The sequence below is a fragment of the Castanea sativa genome, chromosome 11, assembly GCF_040712315.1.
Source record: "Castanea sativa cultivar Marrone di Chiusa Pesio chromosome 11, ASM4071231v1".
NCBI lineage: Eukaryota > Viridiplantae > Streptophyta > Magnoliopsida > Fagales > Fagaceae > Castanea > Castanea sativa.
The window spans coordinates 979,275-996,411 of record NC_134023.1 but is presented as its reverse complement, the minus strand read 5'-3'; the positions used below and the strand labels follow the sequence as shown (position 1 = coordinate 996,411).

General features: G+C 32.3%; 2 protein-coding genes across 3 annotated transcripts in view; one reads left to right on the top strand and one right to left on the bottom strand.

Annotated features, from left to right (window-relative positions):
• LOC142617482 (nuclear-pore anchor) overlaps positions 1 to 6,885 on the top strand; it is a 56,194-nt gene extending 49,309 nt beyond the window's left edge. The window contains exons 39-48 of one of the 2 annotated variants that reach the window (XM_075790366.1): positions 71 to 220; positions 307 to 378; positions 2,823 to 2,978; positions 3,082 to 3,135; positions 3,319 to 3,406; positions 3,494 to 3,561; positions 3,652 to 3,726; positions 4,477 to 4,581; positions 4,927 to 5,104; positions 5,237 to 6,885. In XM_075790366.1, the coding sequence (XP_075646481.1) occupies positions 71 to 220; positions 307 to 378; positions 2,823 to 2,978; positions 3,082 to 3,135; positions 3,319 to 3,406; positions 3,494 to 3,561; positions 3,652 to 3,726; positions 4,477 to 4,581; positions 4,927 to 5,104; positions 5,237 to 6,618 (2,328 nt within the window). In that variant the 3' untranslated portion in view covers positions 6,619 to 6,885. Of the gene's footprint in view, positions 1 to 70; positions 221 to 306; positions 379 to 2,822; positions 2,979 to 3,081; positions 3,136 to 3,318; positions 3,407 to 3,493; positions 3,562 to 3,651; positions 3,760 to 4,476; positions 4,582 to 4,926; positions 5,105 to 5,236 lie in introns of both variants that reach the window. The other variant, XM_075790365.1, reaches the window with a different exon arrangement.
• Positions 6,886 to 8,865: 1,980 nt separating this feature from the next.
• Positions 8,866 to 13,945, bottom strand: LOC142615475 (L-tryptophan--pyruvate aminotransferase 1-like). The gene is made up of 5 exons (XM_075788215.1): positions 13,854 to 13,945; positions 11,629 to 11,932; positions 11,101 to 11,393; positions 9,725 to 10,026; positions 8,866 to 9,071 (listed from the first exon to the last, which is right to left on the bottom strand). Exons 1-5 carry the CDS (start codon positions 13,943 to 13,945, stop codon positions 8,866 to 8,868), a joined length of 1,197 nt encoding a protein of 398 aa, XP_075644330.1.
• Between the last annotated feature and the right edge of the window lie 3,192 nt (positions 13,946 to 17,137).

The following is a 17,137-nucleotide window of genomic DNA, read 5'->3' as shown; positions in this document are numbered from 1 at the left end:
CTTGAGGTTCTGTTATATGCTCATTGATGGTTTTAACTAACTAAAAGCCAATTATTTTGTTTGATCTTAGAAATTGCGTGAAATCACTCAAAAAGCGAGGACTGAGACTGAGAATCTAGAGAGTCTACTGAGAGAGAGACAAATTGAGGTGGAAGCTTGTAAGAAAGAAATTGAAATGCAAAAGGTTGAGAGAGATAACCTGGAAACAAGGTTATGTGAGGTAATGCATATATGTTAATAGGAACTGCATTTTATGTTTTAACGCACACGTTATATCAGTGTTCTAACACTTGCTCTTTTCTGAAGTTACTTGAAAGGTGTAAAAATATAGATGTGGACGATTATAACCGTATGAAGGATGATGTTCAACAGATGCAGGTAGGTTAATTTTTTTTTTTTTTTTGTAATAGCAATTGAAAAATGTTTTGGTATATTACTGGATTATTAGAGCTGGTTATGTACAATGTGCTTAGTTGTTCGCTATGGACATCACATCTAGCTTCCTATCCTTGGTTCTCTGTTTTTTAATTGTCAATGGACTGATTTGTCTCCAACCTGTCTGTTTTGTGTTATCTTAGCATACGATATTTAGAAGACATTAGATTTCATCTATAGTTTTGCTTTGATTACCGGCCATCCCTTGAAATCAGCAAGAGCCACAATCTGGTTTCAGGCATGCCACTGAAAATAATCTTGACATAATTAGCTTTAGATTGAGCTTTCAATCTGGCAATTATGTTTAATGATTGCTACTTTTGATTATGGACCTAATTTGTAGTATAGCACAGACTAGAAAAGTGAAGCTGTCCAAAAACAGTTAAACTTGCCAGATAAAGTTTAGGATATTTCATGGTATGTGTTATGTATTTCAGGGAAATGTTGTAAGGGTTTATAGAAGGGATAGCATCATAATTGGCTTGGGCATGCTAATTTTAAGTTTACTGGAGTTGGAAATTTATTGAACAGGATTAAAACCATTAGGATTCCTATGAACTAGTGTGGGAAATCTGTTAGGAAAATAGAGTATAGGTAACAATATACGGGGAATAAAATAAAACAATTATATTGTCAGCAGTGCACACAGCTGAAGGAAAGAAACTATACAACCTATCGATTGATAGGGGCATCAGACTTGGCTGGGGTTTTTTTGTTCCTTTGACTTATCTAGAGTCGACTCTGTGGTCATCTTTTAAGTCTTGGGTTGTTTAGAATTCTATCACAGAAAGGCATCAGATGTGGTTCGAGTCAATTGTCAGGCTTTATTAAGTTTGCTGAGCATTCAATCTTGGCATGATATGCAGCATGGAGATTCTACATTGCCAGAACAATTTGAGTTTGCTGAAAGGCATTAGATGTGGTTTGAATCAATTTTCAAGCTTTATTAAGTTTGTTGAGAATTTGATTTTGACTTGATTTGTGGTATGGAGATTCTATTGCTTTGTTTGTGTAGGTCAGAAGAGCGGGTACAGCATTGTAGTCTGGTACAATCCTACTTGTATAGGATTCAAATGTGTACTTAAGCTTTCCCTATGGGAACTACAATCTCATAAACTTGGTTTTAGTTTATTCTATGAAGCTTTCAGTGAAAATTAGTGTTCTGGATTCCCTTGGAAATATATGTTCAAGGGTAAGAATGGTGCCAATGAATGTATTTATTGGTTTGACAGCTGCATGGGGTATAATATGAGATTGAAAACATTTTGAAAAATAATAGTATACTTGTAGTGGATTGGTGTTGTATGTGCATGGAAAGTTGGAAGGATCATAGTTTACTTCACTATTTGGTGGCAAGACTACTTTGGTCACAAGTTTATTCTCTGTTATGGACTAGTTGGGTGATGCCAAAGGCAGTGGTTAATTTGTTCGCTTTGCTGGTGACGCAATTATGGCCATTCTAAGAGTAGTGAATTTTGGAAGTCCATTCTGTTGTGTCTTATGTGCATGATTTGGAGAAAGAGAATAGTTAGACTTTTGAAGGAGTTGAGTTTCCATTGATGTTGTTAATCTCAAGGGAACTTAGTATGATTGCATGTGCATGTTAGGCATTTTTTGTTCTTTCGCAGAAATTGTTGTTCTGACGTGACTAACTATGGAATATGATGTGACCAACAGTGCATGTCGTTCTAATTTAGAAAGTGAGTTAATTAAGGAGCATAGAACTAAAATTTTAATCGTATAAAACATTCTGAAGGAATTACATAGATTATTTAATGTATAAATGTGAATCAGGAGGCTTTTTTTTTTTTTCCTTTCATCCCCAGAGATCTAGTAGACCATGAGATTGGGTATTATGTTAGAAAGAGTTATAAAGTTATTGATATGATAAAAATGTTTCTTGATTTGACTTATTGCAGTATTTTCTATAAAAAAAAATGTTGAGTTCTTCTTTATTCCATTTTTTATTCGTTATAGTCTTATAATTTGCTTGGTTTCTCCCATTGATTGTCTTGAATATTATAGGCCATAAATAACATAATGCCTACTTTATTCTGTTCAATCCAAAATTTCAATTCAGTATGTATTTGATATTCCAAAATGCTATTGGGTTTGAGCATGATAAATGTATAGGGTCTTGAAGGAAACTTCATATCAAAATAAATTGCGGAAAGTACTTGAATATTAAGTTTGTTTTTGGATTTCCAGTTTATTTATTAACTTTGTGATCCATGCTTATTTTATCAACTGTGGTTTTTGTTTGACTATTCCAATTTGTAAGAATCAGTTGCTTTTTGGATTTTCTTTTATCAATTCTCGCACAATCCTTGTCCCTACTGCATGTTATTCTTACTATCTATTTTTGCCTTTTGCTTTGATTCCACCAGGAGAAACTAAAAGATAAGGATGCTCAGATAGTTGAGATCAGAAAGCTTCTTTCTGAAAGGCAGGATATAATATCAAAATTGGAGCAAGATCTCTCTAAATGCAAATTGGATCTGAATGAGAGAGAGAAGAGGATAAATGATATCTTGCTAGTTGAGGTACACTTCTCATTAGTCATTAGTCTTGTTGTTAGTTGAAAGTTGCAGACATGAGACCTCCTTTGTCCTCCATTTAGCTCCTTATTGTTGTTGAAATGTGCAGGCTAATTCAAAGCAAGATGTGGAGAGGCAAAGGAAGATTGTGATTCAATTTAAGGTTCTAAAATTTTCATATTGTCCTTAAGATGGTGAAATTTATCACCTAATATTAGGAATTATAGATTTCTTTATTAGTCTAACAAATTTGATTGAGGCTCTGTGGCATACCTATATTACACGTTGCTTGTAAATTGTGTGGCTCTGTTAGTTCATTATCATTCTTATCTATTTCATCCTGCAGAGGAAGTGTGAGATTGCATTAAAGGAAAAGGAAGAACTGAGCAAAGAGAACCAAACTCTTTCTAAGCAGTTGGAGGAGTCCAAACATGGTAACCAACTAGTTCTCTCTTTTTAAATATGAATTTGTAGCACTATTTGACCATCAGGTTTCTAATTTGTTCCCTAATGCATTATAGGGAAAAGGTCAGTTGTTGATACAACAGGTGAACAGGCTATGAAGGAGGAGAAAGACACCAAGATTCAGGTTCATCCAACAATCAAAATTTCCCCCCTCCTGTTTGATTCCTGTTTTTGTCATATGTTAATTTTTTTTGTATCTACAATGTTTGCCCAGACTCTAGAGAAACACTTGGAAAGGCTGAGAGAGGAATTAAGGAAGGAGAAGGAAAGGCGTTTAAAGATTGAGAAGGCAATAAGGGATTCTTATAATAACGTTGACCAGGTTTTCATTGTGTTTGAAATTCATGAATGTGTTTCCTGCCTTGACGTTTAACTTAAGCATTAAATATGATATAGAGCATTTAATGTATATGTTTTGTGTTGCGAAATCATTATTATGTCGATCATTGGTTTTCCTTTTTTGAGACTGTAAAATTGGAATTTCTCCATGCTGATCACAATTAATCACAAGTTGTGTATACTTGTTGTCAACCTCTTTGATCAACATAGAAAAGTAGGTGCATCTGATGAAAATAGTTGAGTTTCATATATATTCTTATCTACTAATTGAAACCAGATGCACATTTAAATCAAGCTGAAATTGATAAACAGAGAAAGAAATTGTTAATATATTTTTTTAATAAGATTATTTTTTATTTATTTTTATTGCAAAGAGACCACTTCATATTCAAGGGATATGAAGAAGTCTAAAGATTTACAAAAGAACAATTTCATACATAAGTATCGTGACTCTATGAATTCCAGTAGGGGGATTCTACTAGTGAAGTCCCTTGTGTGAGAGAAAGTAATTGAAATTGTTAATATATGTATTAAAATTATATTGCTAAGTATGTTCTTGGAGGCCCTTATATCCAATATGGTTGTCAATGTGCTTTATTTTTAAGATCAGCAAAAATTGGTTGATTGTTTCTCTACAAATTAAATTTCTGATATATTGTGTTGTACTATCTTTGATATCTCCTTTATTTTTCAACATTAGGATAAAACAAAGTTTGTAAATGAACTAGAGATGCATAAGCAGGCGCTGAAGCGGATTTCAGATGAACTTCAAAAGCTTAAGCATGCAAAAGACAATTTGCCCGAGGTACGTATGTTAATTATTATCTATTACTTGCAATTTCCTTTTTCTCATTCACTGCTGGGGAAGAGGTGGAATGGGTAGGGTTTGCAGAATCTATAGGATATATCAATATGCTATGATACACAAATATTTATGTTAATTGGACTATCTAAATTTTCCCCCACCTGGCTCCGTAACTAGTCCTCTCTGTTTTATACCTTCCATGTTTAATTGCTATGAAAATTGAAAAATAACAGATTTTTTTTCCCAAACTACTCATGATGCAAGTAGGTGAAACATATGTAAAAAGACTTGAATAATGTGTTTTCACCTGAACTTCAATCTCTGTTTACATTAATTCTTTTTCAGGGTACCTCAGTAGTTCAACTTCTTTCTGGCACTGTCCTTGATGATCTTGCTGCTGCTTATGTGTCAGCTGTGGAAAATTTTCAAAAGACAGCTCATTTAGTTTTCAGTGAACTTGGAGGCCGTGGTTCTCTTGTTGAACCATCTTCAATTGCGGACACTGCATTAACAGCTACTGCAGGTCTGCTGCTTTCTTTTCACTTCTCTCTCTCTCTCTGTGAAACTATTTAGGTAGAAGTCTTGATTTTGTATTTCATTAAAGCTTTAACCCCTTTTTTTTGCTAAATATTAAAAAGTTTTATCCCCTTTGCAGGTCCTGCAGTGTCTGTTCAAGCTCCTAGTATTGCATTCTCAGTGGGACCTGCAACAAGTGGCTCACCTGCTAAAGCAACTGAAGAGAGTGAGAAGAGAATCACTTTGCCTAAAGCTATTGTTGAAACTCGAAAACCAGGTAGGAAGTTGAACCGGCCACGCCTTGTAAGACCTGAAGAGCCACAGGGCGATACAGAGATGTCTGAGGTGGACGGAGCTCGCAATGTGGGTAAAGCTGCACCTTCTAGTGACATTGAAGCTCAGGGAAATCTTACTTTAATATCTCAACCATTAGTCCGCAAACGTATAGCATCAGCATCTGCTTCCGATTTGCATGATGAGTCAGTCATCCAAGGAGAGACTGGCTCTGATGTAGCAGCACCCTTGCTGAAGAAGTCCAAGGGTTTGGAACCCCCACATGAGAGTTCTGCAGGACAATTTGCTGTTCCTGTGGAAAACCTTGGAACTCTACAAGCCCCTGAAGAAACTCTTAATATTGGTGAGTTGGCACAAGCTTCAAATGAGGAAGCAATGGAAGCTGATAAGGAAGAGATTGAGACTACCGGGGAGAGAGCTGAGGATGGAAGAGAACAATTAGATGGCATTAGTCAAGATGAATTGCTGAGTGAGAAGAACAACGTTCTAGAAGAGAATTTGGATAGGCCTGGTGGATCAGAGATTGTGTCTGATGAAGGGCCAAAGGATCAAGCTGAGCCAGATAACCAGCAGTTAATGACAGAATCCGGAAGTGAGAGAGAGGAGGGAGAGCTTGAGCCTGATGTTACAGAGCTTGAGGGTGGTGGTGATATTTCCAACATTATTGGGAGCCCGGAACCAGGGGAATGTCAACCTGAGCCTGTTGCAAGCCCTCTGGCTTCACCCGCTAGGGCTGATGATGAATCTCTAGCTGCTGTCACAGTGGAGGTTGGAGAGATAAATTCTCCGGAGGTTCTAAATGATGAAAAGAATGATGAAGGCGATGTAAATGAAGAGACTGCTGAGGGTTCTGATAAGTCAAATGATGGAAATGATCAAATTCCAGCAGAGACTGATCAGGTCATGGAAGCTCTCTCTGTTCCAGTTGAGAGCACTTCAGTCAGTGCTTCTTCAGAAATTGATGTCTCAAAACAAGGTAGTTCTGTGTCAAAACAAGGCAGTTCAACTGTCACCACCGATGCAGAAGTGGTAAGACAGGCTTCACCTGTGAGTAGTACTTCGACTACTATAAACCTTTCAGAGCGAGCTAGGCAGAATGCTGCAAAAAGATTAGGTGTGGCTTCTTCTCCAGTGGTTAGAGGACGTGGAAGAGCTGCCCCACGTGGCCGAGGTGTACGTGGGCGCGGTCGTCTTGGTCGTGGACAATCATCCGGCGAACAAGGTTAAGATTGGTAATCTTGCCTGTTCAATTTTATTTGTATCCTCTACTTATCAAAAATTTTTTTATTTGTATCCTCCCTTTTCATTGTATGTGAATTAACGTGGTATCTAATTGTTTATTGTTTACGGTCCAATCCCATTACTCGAGGATTTTGACTCTGCATTCTGTTTATAGAACTTCCAATAGATACATGCAGAGTTCATCGATGGATGACAGTAATATGTAACATCAATTTTGGTTTCTTAATAGTAGTTATTTTCCTCTTCTCTATGGATACGATGAAGTCCTTTTTTTTTTTTTTTTCATGCCATTCTGTCAACTCGAGACAGCAACTATATTTTTTCCAAAAAATTGTTCAAAATAAGCAGAAACTGCCGAGGATATTACGTGATGTGCTTCCCAAAAGCACTTTATGAGGAAGGTGTCCTTGAGCGCAACTTTTAGCAGTTATACTTACAGAGCAATAAAATACTTTTTTTTTTTTGGTTGAGGAAATATGAAGATTTAATTAAGATGATTAAAATTGGTTGTAATTTAAGGTTACAAGTTCACTTAGGTTGTGTTTGAGAAGAGCAGAAAAATGTTGTTTTTTTTTACTATTTAGTTTATTTTCGTTACTATTTAGCTCTTTTTTGTTACGGTTTATGAGTTTTATTACATTTTTTAGTGTTTTTTATGGGTCTTAGGCTCCGTTTGGGAGTTCATAAGGGAAGGGAAGGGAAGAGAATAGAATGGAATGATCATAAGGGAATAGAAAGGAATAGAATGAAATGTATTTAAGTAAGAGAAATGAATGGAAAAGAATGGAATAAAATGAAATTAAGTAACCTTGATTGGATGTTTTAAAATAAAAGAATGGAAATGAATAAAAATGAATGGAATGTAAGTAATCTTGTTTGGGAGTAACATGGAGGGAATAGAATGAAATCATTTTATGACAATATTACTATTAGACCTTCATTTTAAAATAAATGGTTAAATATATAGGGGTATTTTGGGAGTTTTAGTAAAAAACTCATTAATTTTAATTTCATTCCCTCTCATTCTTCCCAATTTTGGGGGGAATGAAAATTTAAGGTTTTAAGAGAATAGAGAGGAATGAGTGTTCCCTCCTACCTATTTCATTCCCTCCTACTTAAACTTCCAAACAAGAGAAGGGAAGAATATTTAAAAATTATTCTTTTTATTTCTTTCCATTTCATTCCCTCCTCCCAAACGAGGCCTTAGTGTACTATTTCAACTATCTTTTAACTTTATCTAAAGTATTTTCAACAAAAAAATTTTAGTTTCATCAAAATAAGCAGTTTTCAAATGGACTTTTTTTTTTTTTTTTTTTTTTTAGAGTTTACAAAAAAAGTCTATTTGGAAACTGCTTATTTTAAATATGTAGCAAAGTTAATTTTTTTTAAAAGGAAATTATAGCCTCAACCTACAAAGAAGTTTATTGTTAAATTTTGTCCCCTCTAATTATATAGGATTAGAATACATTAAAGCAGACATGAAAAAATTAATGACATGTTTCATAAACTAAACCAAAATTGACCTGAAATATTAACATGTATTATTCAGAATAAGTGCTAATAGATATATTATAATTATTTAACAGGTTAATAAATAATTAGGATAAAATATTTTTCAATAATATTTCCACATCTTCTATGTCTTGTACTATTGACCAGTATGCAATATACCTCGTTGTACAATCTTGAGCCAAAATCTAAAAACTATCCTATCTTACCCAATACAGGTTTTTCGGATGTGTGACTTCTGAATTGTTGGTAATTATATCCCGATTAATGCAACTATTCACCTCTCTCCCCCTCTCTCTTAGTTAGCTTAACTGTAAAATTTCTTATGGTTGAATAAGAGATATATATAAAGATTCTTGCTTATACCAAAAATCAATTGTCTTGGTTAGATGATAAAGAGCACTCATCGGGAGCAGACACTATAAATTAAAATTCTCTAAAAACAAAAATTATGCATACCAAATACTAAGAACTTTGATTGAAACTCTACTCCATCATCTTATTATGTTATACCAAACTTTGGAATACAATTCAAGTTCCATTCATGTGTAGTAAAAAAACTAATGAATAAAGGAAAAATTATTATAACTTCATGTATATATTGTGATACTAATTTTTATTTTTATGCAATCATCATTACAGTGTACCAAATGTGCCCTTAGAGCAGATGATTTTATAATTCATTTCCAAAACGACAATAAAGGTTCAAATTAGCATTTCAAGCTAATGTCCACTGATAATTCCCTTGCCCCTAGTGGCTGAAAGTCTTTCTATGAATTGGTTAAACTCCTTTTCCCTGCACATCAAGTTAATTCTTGCAAACTTGTGATGGGCACCGCAAATCTTCCCACTTTTTCCAATGATTTTTAATCCTCTTAAAAATTCGTTACAATCCTTTGTGTCATCTTTACTCTCCAACCATGCATAGGCTGTTGGAATAACAACAATTATGTTAGAACATATGCCTTTTCTCTATGTTTTCTTATAAAAAGGAGGAAAAAAAGAAAAATGCTAAAAATTACTATCTATTTTATTATAAAATACCTATAAATGATAATGAATATGATTTTAGTCACTTCATCAATATAATAAATTAGTTTGAATGAATGATGCCATAACTACATTTTACATGTCTTTATAAACTGATTCATCAATTTTTAAAATACAAAAAAAATATTAATTAAAAATTAAAAATTTTGTAATAAAATTCATAGTAGCTTAGCTTTAATCTTTTCCTAATTTATTTTTATTTTGATATTTTTTTAGTGTTTATTTTGTAAAAATTAGGCTAAAATGCAAATTACACCCTCTAAGTTTGACTGAAATTCATTTCAATCCTATAACTTCACTTTCGTTTAATTGTGTTCTATAAGTTTCAAATTTATTCAATTTAGGTCTTTTGTCCAATTCCATTAAAAAAATTTCTCTGAAGTATGCAATTAAAAAATGAATTTTTTTTAAAAGAAAGTAAATTTTCAAATAAAAATAATACTTTTTATGACATTTTTAAAAAAAAATTGGAAAGGATGCTTGAATTGAATATATGCTGCTTTTTTGTATAAGTTGAACATAACACACGTACCAGACAAGGTTTCAGTGGGCTTGCCACTAAAGAGGCAGTGCTCCTGTGGATACTCGGACAAAATCAAATATTCACTATTTTGAATAGTTTCCCTTAATTTCCGCCATCTTTTAGATAGGATATTTCTTCCATATTCAAAGAAGTTCTCTGATTTGTCAGACCCAACGTTTTGGATGCCATTACAAACTACTTCTATGATTTTTGCAGCCCTGAACTGTGATTCTTTTGATACACCGATTGAGCTGATTGTTATGTATTCAATCATCTTCTTCGCAATATCTTTATCCTTAACAAGGGCCCAACTTTAATACAAAAAAATGGCAAAGCATCAATTAGTTAACAATTGAGGTAGTACCACCGAAATATAATACAACTATCTCTATTTAGTCTAAATTATAGGTTTGGTTTCTAAAATTGGGAATAAGTTGGATTTTGATCATATAAATTAAATGTTAAAGTATTGTTTCTATCCTTATAGTTTGCATGAATTATAGTTTTTTGTCCTTAAACTTTAAACAGTTTGTTTTTTGTCTTTAAACTTTTTAATTAAAGACTTTAATTTCATTAGTTTAGAGGCAAATACAGGGACTAATTAAAAAAGAAATTTTCTCAAAAGCTTGATGAAAAAAGCTTTTTTTTTATTTTTTTATTTTTAAAACCAAATTTGAAGAATAGAAAATAAAACATTTTAAAAAGGGATAAAAAGCAAAATCCATTCAAATTTTAAATAGGGATAAAAAGCAAAATCCATTCAAACTTTAGGAGCGAAAACAATATTTTAGCCAAAATTTATAAAGAAACATTTTGGTCCCAAAGCATAGGGTTGGTTCAATTTCATTACCTAGCTTTATATATTTGGTCATTCGATTTGGTTCCTCAGAATGAGGCGTCTTACTATCACAATAGTCACATAGAAAGAAAATAAATGATGGGACTAAATTCTTCCATTGTGAAAATTTAAAATTTGAAATTTAAAGTACCAAAATCAAACTCATCAAATATCAGAGAAAACTTATAATTTACCATTTTTTAAATAAAAAAGCACTCAAGTATAAATCTTAAATAGATTGTTTTTTAATTCTACACACTATTTTCAAATTCCAACCAAACTTGAAATGTCCTAGGGGAGAAGTTCAAGATGATTTGTGGGAAAACAATTGTAAACATCAATAAAAGACCTATATAAAAATCTATCATAATAATAATAATAATAATAATAATAATAATAATAATAATAATAAAATAATAAAAAATAATAATAAAAACCTATAAATTTTTAGTGAATACTTTTCTCTTTGTTAAAAATATTTTTAAACCGACTTATACACTAGCTAGGTAGCAATAGCATAGAACATCCATAAGGTTATGATGCTCACCCAATGCGGGAACCAGCATGTCCTGTGCATTTGGAAATTGTAAAGAGCATGTTATCATAATCAGCTGCACCAGTAATAACTGTGAATTGTGGCCAGTAGTAAGCAAAGTCATAGATGAGTTTTCCATTTCCATTGCCAGTACGGTTCATCACCACAGCTTCTCTAAGAGTTCCATCTGGGTTGTTTGGTGAATTCACCACCTCTATGTATGCTCCTTTTTTGTTAAACTTATATGCATCACCCTCCCATTTGTACAACTTTGACCTTAGGAAACCTACCACTTCAGCATATGCCTACAACCAATAATTAGTTACCATTTCAATTATGTGACTGAATATATGCATGCAAGTATCGTACTAAGTTTAGTTACAATCAACAATGCCAAAAAATCATATTGGTAACTGGTAGGGTATTAACACTATTTTCCCAATAAGGTCAGAGACACACTTTGTCACAAAATATTGAAGCAGCAACAATAACACATAAATAATTGCATTAAATTAAGATGTTAGGCAATGGCGGTCTAACCGAGTAGTAAGGGGCAGAAGACACAACACTAACTGGCTCAGGGCCACCAGGAGTAGTGAAAGCGTAAAGCAAAGCTTGGAAGAGCTGTGATGATCCTGTCCCTACCACGATGTACCGATCATCCGTCACTGCATTTCCCACCACACCATGCAATCTCTTTATTGCTGCGCCCAGTTCAGGCTCCAAAAACCAGCATACATTGTTACCATCACTGAAATAGCTCATTAGGTCACCCCCACCAATTGTCACATTATACTTGTCACTCATCTTTTTCCAGAATGGTTCAAACATCATTGGATCACCCCTTTCGTATTAGAGAGAGAGAGAGAAAAAAAAAATCAATGTAAGTAATAACTCAATACTGTGCACCTCTAAGAGAAAATCAAAATATTTTAGTTACATGATAGTTTTACCCATTGGCATTTGGTGCAATAAGTCAATAACTAAGAAGAGTCTAAAACTAGTATTTGTAAGGAGAATAACCCTAATTATAGTGGCAAAGAATAGTTTGAGACAATATGAGTATTAAGTTTTTGTGTGATTATTGAATGATGAGCAAAAACATGAAACAGAGATTTATGTGGTTCAGCTTGACAGCTTACATCTACGAATTGAAAGCTCACACTGTGCATGACTACATATTCTATTAAGAACTTGTGTCACAATGAACTCAATGTACGTAGAGTTTGTGTATTAGAGAGAACTTGACTAATCATATGCTAACCCAAATTAAAGTTGCTTGTTTTGTGAGTACATGGATATACAATTGGTATAGGCTACTTTAGCCATAATACATCTAACAATAATTAATGTTAGAGACATTTTCTTTTACAACTTAATCGGCATAGCCAAAAAAAAAGGCACCCACACCATTGAGAGAGAGAGAGAGAGAGAGAGAGAGAGAGAGAGAGAGAGAGAGAGAGAGAGAGAGAGAGAGAGAGAGAGAGAGAGAGCAGGGCCGGCTAAATGGGTGAGCAAGAGATGCGGTCGTCTAAGGCCTCAAGTAAAAAAAAAAAAGGCCCCTAAAATTTAACCAATAGGCTTATTTATAATCAATAAATAAAATAATGTTTTTTTACTAGAAGAAAAACAAATAAAAAAGAGAGAAAAATACAACGTTCACAATATTTTTCACAACACTTTTACAACTAATGCTAAGTAGTAAGTTGTTACAACTTGTTATTGATGGTAAAAAAATAATTATAGTGATATTTTCAAATACAAAACAAAAAACAACTTAAAACCTATAATTTGTTGTAAAAAAATATTGTGAATAATGCACTTCTAAAAAAAATAAAAATAATAATAGGAGTTGATCAGTTAGAAAGCTTTTACTAGTTCTCATCTAAGTCTATCGCTAACATCACGCTTTTACTCATCACTGTCAATCTATCACATCAATAAATATGAAAAAATTTGTCAAATTTTTTCCGTCTATAAAATTTCTAGAAAAAAGAAAAATTTCTACGTAGTTCATGTTAATCAGTAGTAATTTTGCATCTAAAACAAGATAATCAATTTTCACCTTAAGCCCCCAGATATATCAAGCCGCCCTTGAGAGAGAGAAAAGTAAGTTTGTGCGGTGAGAAGTAAAGAATTGTTGGTACTTGACCCCACTTGAGTTGAGTTTTTTACAAAAATTCCACTGAATCAATTTTTGCTAAATCAAACACAAAAACTTCTTTTCATTATCTGTTCTCAAACCCACATGTTTGCATAAAAAAAGAATATGATTTTCAAAATGACAGTTGACTTTGTACAAAAAAGAAGAATTTACTATCAATTTGTGCATATTCAATGATTATTTGAGGATTTATAAAACGTCGAATTCCATTTTTTTTTTATAAACACTTGATTTAAAATGTATTAAGTAGAAATTATTTTGTATCTTTTGTTTTATTTATATTTTTTTAATGTTGAATGAATACCAGTTTTATTTTTCATATTATATTTACTCTAAATCATAATATTTTTTTTTTCATTCTTGAATTATGAAAAATTTTAAGCTTATGCTAGGTCCACTAAATTCCTAGTTTTATCTCTACCCCGAGGATATTACTAATTATGGGATTCAACCCTAGCCTGCACCTCCACCCACCAAACCCACTAGAAAGTACACCCATTGACGACATTGCACTGCAATAATTTTCATGAAATCGAAGGATTCATTGTAATAGAACGAACTGGAATGGAGCAGACAATTCAGGGTGATAATTAAAGCTTACAAACTAAGATTGAGAACTGAGTCTGAAGAGCTAAGACTGGAAGTCCTTGTGCCATTAGTTGTGGCTGCTACTAGAGACTTTGTAGATACCATTTTGTCTTTGTGGGAAAGGAATCTGAATAAAAGATATACGTAGTCTAGCTTTTAAGTAATGTTCAGAGCTTGTGTTGGGATGATGGGATACAAGGATGTGTTAATCAGCTTATAATCTATATATTTATAGATGAAGATGGGGTAGGTGCACCAACCCTATAGCTTATTACTGATCTGGCTTATTATCCTTAATTTTTTCTTTTTTTGGTACCATACTATCCTTAAAATTAGTTTTGCATTGAAGTTTATAATCCCGTTGGATTTTTTTTTACAAACTCTTAATGTGGAAAATTTTGACAGGTTTTTATTTGCACCTATCACTAAAATCACTTTTCTACTTACTAATAATCATTCGCCACATTAGGAACTTGTAATAGAATATGGAAAGAAACAACTTGTGTACTCTAGTTTGCCAAGAAATATGAAACTCTTCAGCATACAACATTAAATTTGGAAACTTCATGCTTTTCTTGAAGGTTTGGAGAAAGTTGTTATATTCGACAAGTTGTGATTGGTGGAGCACATATTGGAAGCTTAAACACAAAAAATAAGAGATAAGATTTGTATTCACAATTATGAATTGTCCATTTTCATTAGCTCACTAGATTATGTGTTTGTTTGTTTGTTTTTTTTATTTTTTTTTATTTTTGTTTTGTAAGTTGTAAACAGACATCCTTCCAAAAAGAAGTTTAAAGGACTTAAAGTTCTTTTTTTTATGATAACTCGAAATGCTGCAATCACTATAGCAGGCCAGCTAAACACATTTGGAGGCTAGATGCATAGTGGCGGCTTCAGGAATTTTGTTTTGGGGGGTCTTTAAGAATTTAAATTTTTAAAAATTTAATAAAAAAAGAACTTGAATATATCTAGTTATAGACAAAAAAAAACATGAATTTTTATAATTTCCTTCTACAAGTTTTCAAATTTTGAATTGTTACACGATAGTTCATTATGAGTATTTATTGCCAATATGGGTAGCTATGACTATTTTATTTTGTTAAGTTTGTTTAGAATCACCGCACACCCTTGATACGATGGTCACTCTACAAGTATAAGTGCTTATGGGGTGTGGGAGGGGTACGGGCCGGGGTTCAAGTCTCCAGGAGGGAGATTTACACACATATACACTTAGATTATGCTAGAGTAGAAATTCTATCTTGTATATATATAAAAAAAGTTTGTCTAAATTTTTATTTTTATGCGGTTAATATTATATATTTGTCATTATTTTTATAAATTTTTTTAAACTAAATGACTAAACCCAACTCATTGGCTCTACATTAATTATTAACACACACATATACACTTAGATTAGATTAGAGTAGAAATTCCATCTTGCATAAAAAAATAATAATAATAATAATTCACTGCGTGTTTACTTAACCAATCAAATGCTTGAATAATCACTAACTTTGCAATTTGTTTCTTGAATTTTTCTAATTTTATGACAAAAAGTTATTATAATATGATAACTATACACACTCATGTAACAAATCTTCTCTATTTCCTAATTATTAATGTATGTTTTTAGACCCCTTAAAACACAAGTTGTTTAACCTAGTTATTTAGTCAAGTGAATACTCAGGTTCATTATTCAGATCTAGGTTAACATGATAAAGTTATATTATGTAAAGCAGCTGAAAATAAAGAACACAAAGATCTGATGACTCAGGAAAACCAAACCAGTAAAAAACCTGGGAAGGATTTAACTTAACTATCCTCAAGGTAAAACAAATCCACTATGAAAGAATTGAAGTTTTACAAAAGGACTTAAACCACTAACATTCTAATGTTACCCCGAGTAGAAAACTTATTACCACGACCATGTGACAGCTCCGGGTCTACGGACTACTTTTTTCTTAGATCCACAGTAGCCACAAGTACACCCACTTGTGTTTTTCTTTAAGCTCTTAAAACATGAACTAAAGAGATCACCAAGTTCTCGACATCAATCTTGTTCTTGATAACCCTAAACATGTATGAAGGTAAACACCTCTAGATCTCACAAGAAATTCACACATACAACATATCAACAACTTCTAAAACGTGGCCAGAATTTTTCTTTTTATATGAGACATAAAGCATAAAATCCTACACGTCAAACGAGCTTGGGTTGAGTTGGAAAATTCTGCAGAAAAACAATCTGCATGAGCTTCGATCGATCAAGCCTTGCACAAATTGAATAGTAATTTCCTGCAATTACTCAATTCCAACTTTACACATAAACACACTTTGAGCAGCCTATATCTCTAGACTCTAAGTTTTGATCATGGTTTGACAACATTACACATTGAAGTTCTAATATGTTTAGATCCCAAAGTCTTAGAACGTAACAATTAAATTATATAAATTTATATTATATTTATATTGTACACAAAAAACATCCACGTACATGTCATTATTCACATAAATGAGATTATAAAAAAAAGTAATGCACATAATCAATATTAGACACACTCACACACATATAATTAATAAAAAATTTATAATAAAAAATGACACTGACAATTCACAAACACTTAAGAGTCAGAAATACTTGTAATAAGAGTGCATAAAATTTAGGTCAGGGTGTGCAAAAATATTTAAAATAAAAAAAAATAATGTATTAAACTAATAAAAAAAATATAAACATATAATTCTTTTTTATTTTGGTTGAAGTCAGGGGTTAATTTGAACCCCCTGACCAAAGAGTAACGTCGCCCCTGCAGATGTATTAAATTTAAATGTACATTTTTATATTTAAATATTACTTAAAATAAAATTTAGCTTGTATTTTATATGTTTTAATTTTTTTTTATGAAAATAACATAAGTTTGATCTCTACATTTTTTGGATCATAGTTAATTTAGTCCCTATATTTTGGTAGGAGTCAATTTGACCTATTTTATTTTTAACTTGTAGATAATTTGGTTCTAACCATCTACTCAGTAACGAAAAATGCTTACATTGCACACATCATGCATAGTTAACTTTAAATGGAAATTTTTATATTTAAATATTACATAAAATAATATTTAGCTAGTATTTTATATATTATAAATTTTTTATGAAAATAATATAATTTTGATCTCTACATTTTTTGGATCATAGTTAATTTAGTCCATACATTTTAGTAGGAGTCTATTTTATTTTTAACTTTTAGATAATTTGGTTCTAGCCATCTACTCAATAACGAAAAATGCCTACATTGCA

Excerpts from the sequence above, each read along its gene's own strand:
- LOC142615475 (XM_075788215.1), bottom strand. The coding sequence starts at position 13,945 with ATGGTATCTACAAAGTCTCTAGTAGCAGCCACAACTAATGGCACAAGG. Across the intron at positions 11,933-13,853 it reads TCAGTTCTCAATCTTAGTTT|GGGTGATCCAATGATGTTTG; the intron begins GTAAGCTTTAAT and ends CTAATACGAAAG. Across the intron at positions 9,072-9,724 it reads GCCCACTGAAACCTTGTCTG|CCTATGCATGGTTGGAGAGT; the intron begins GTACGTGTGTTA and ends TTATTCCAACAG.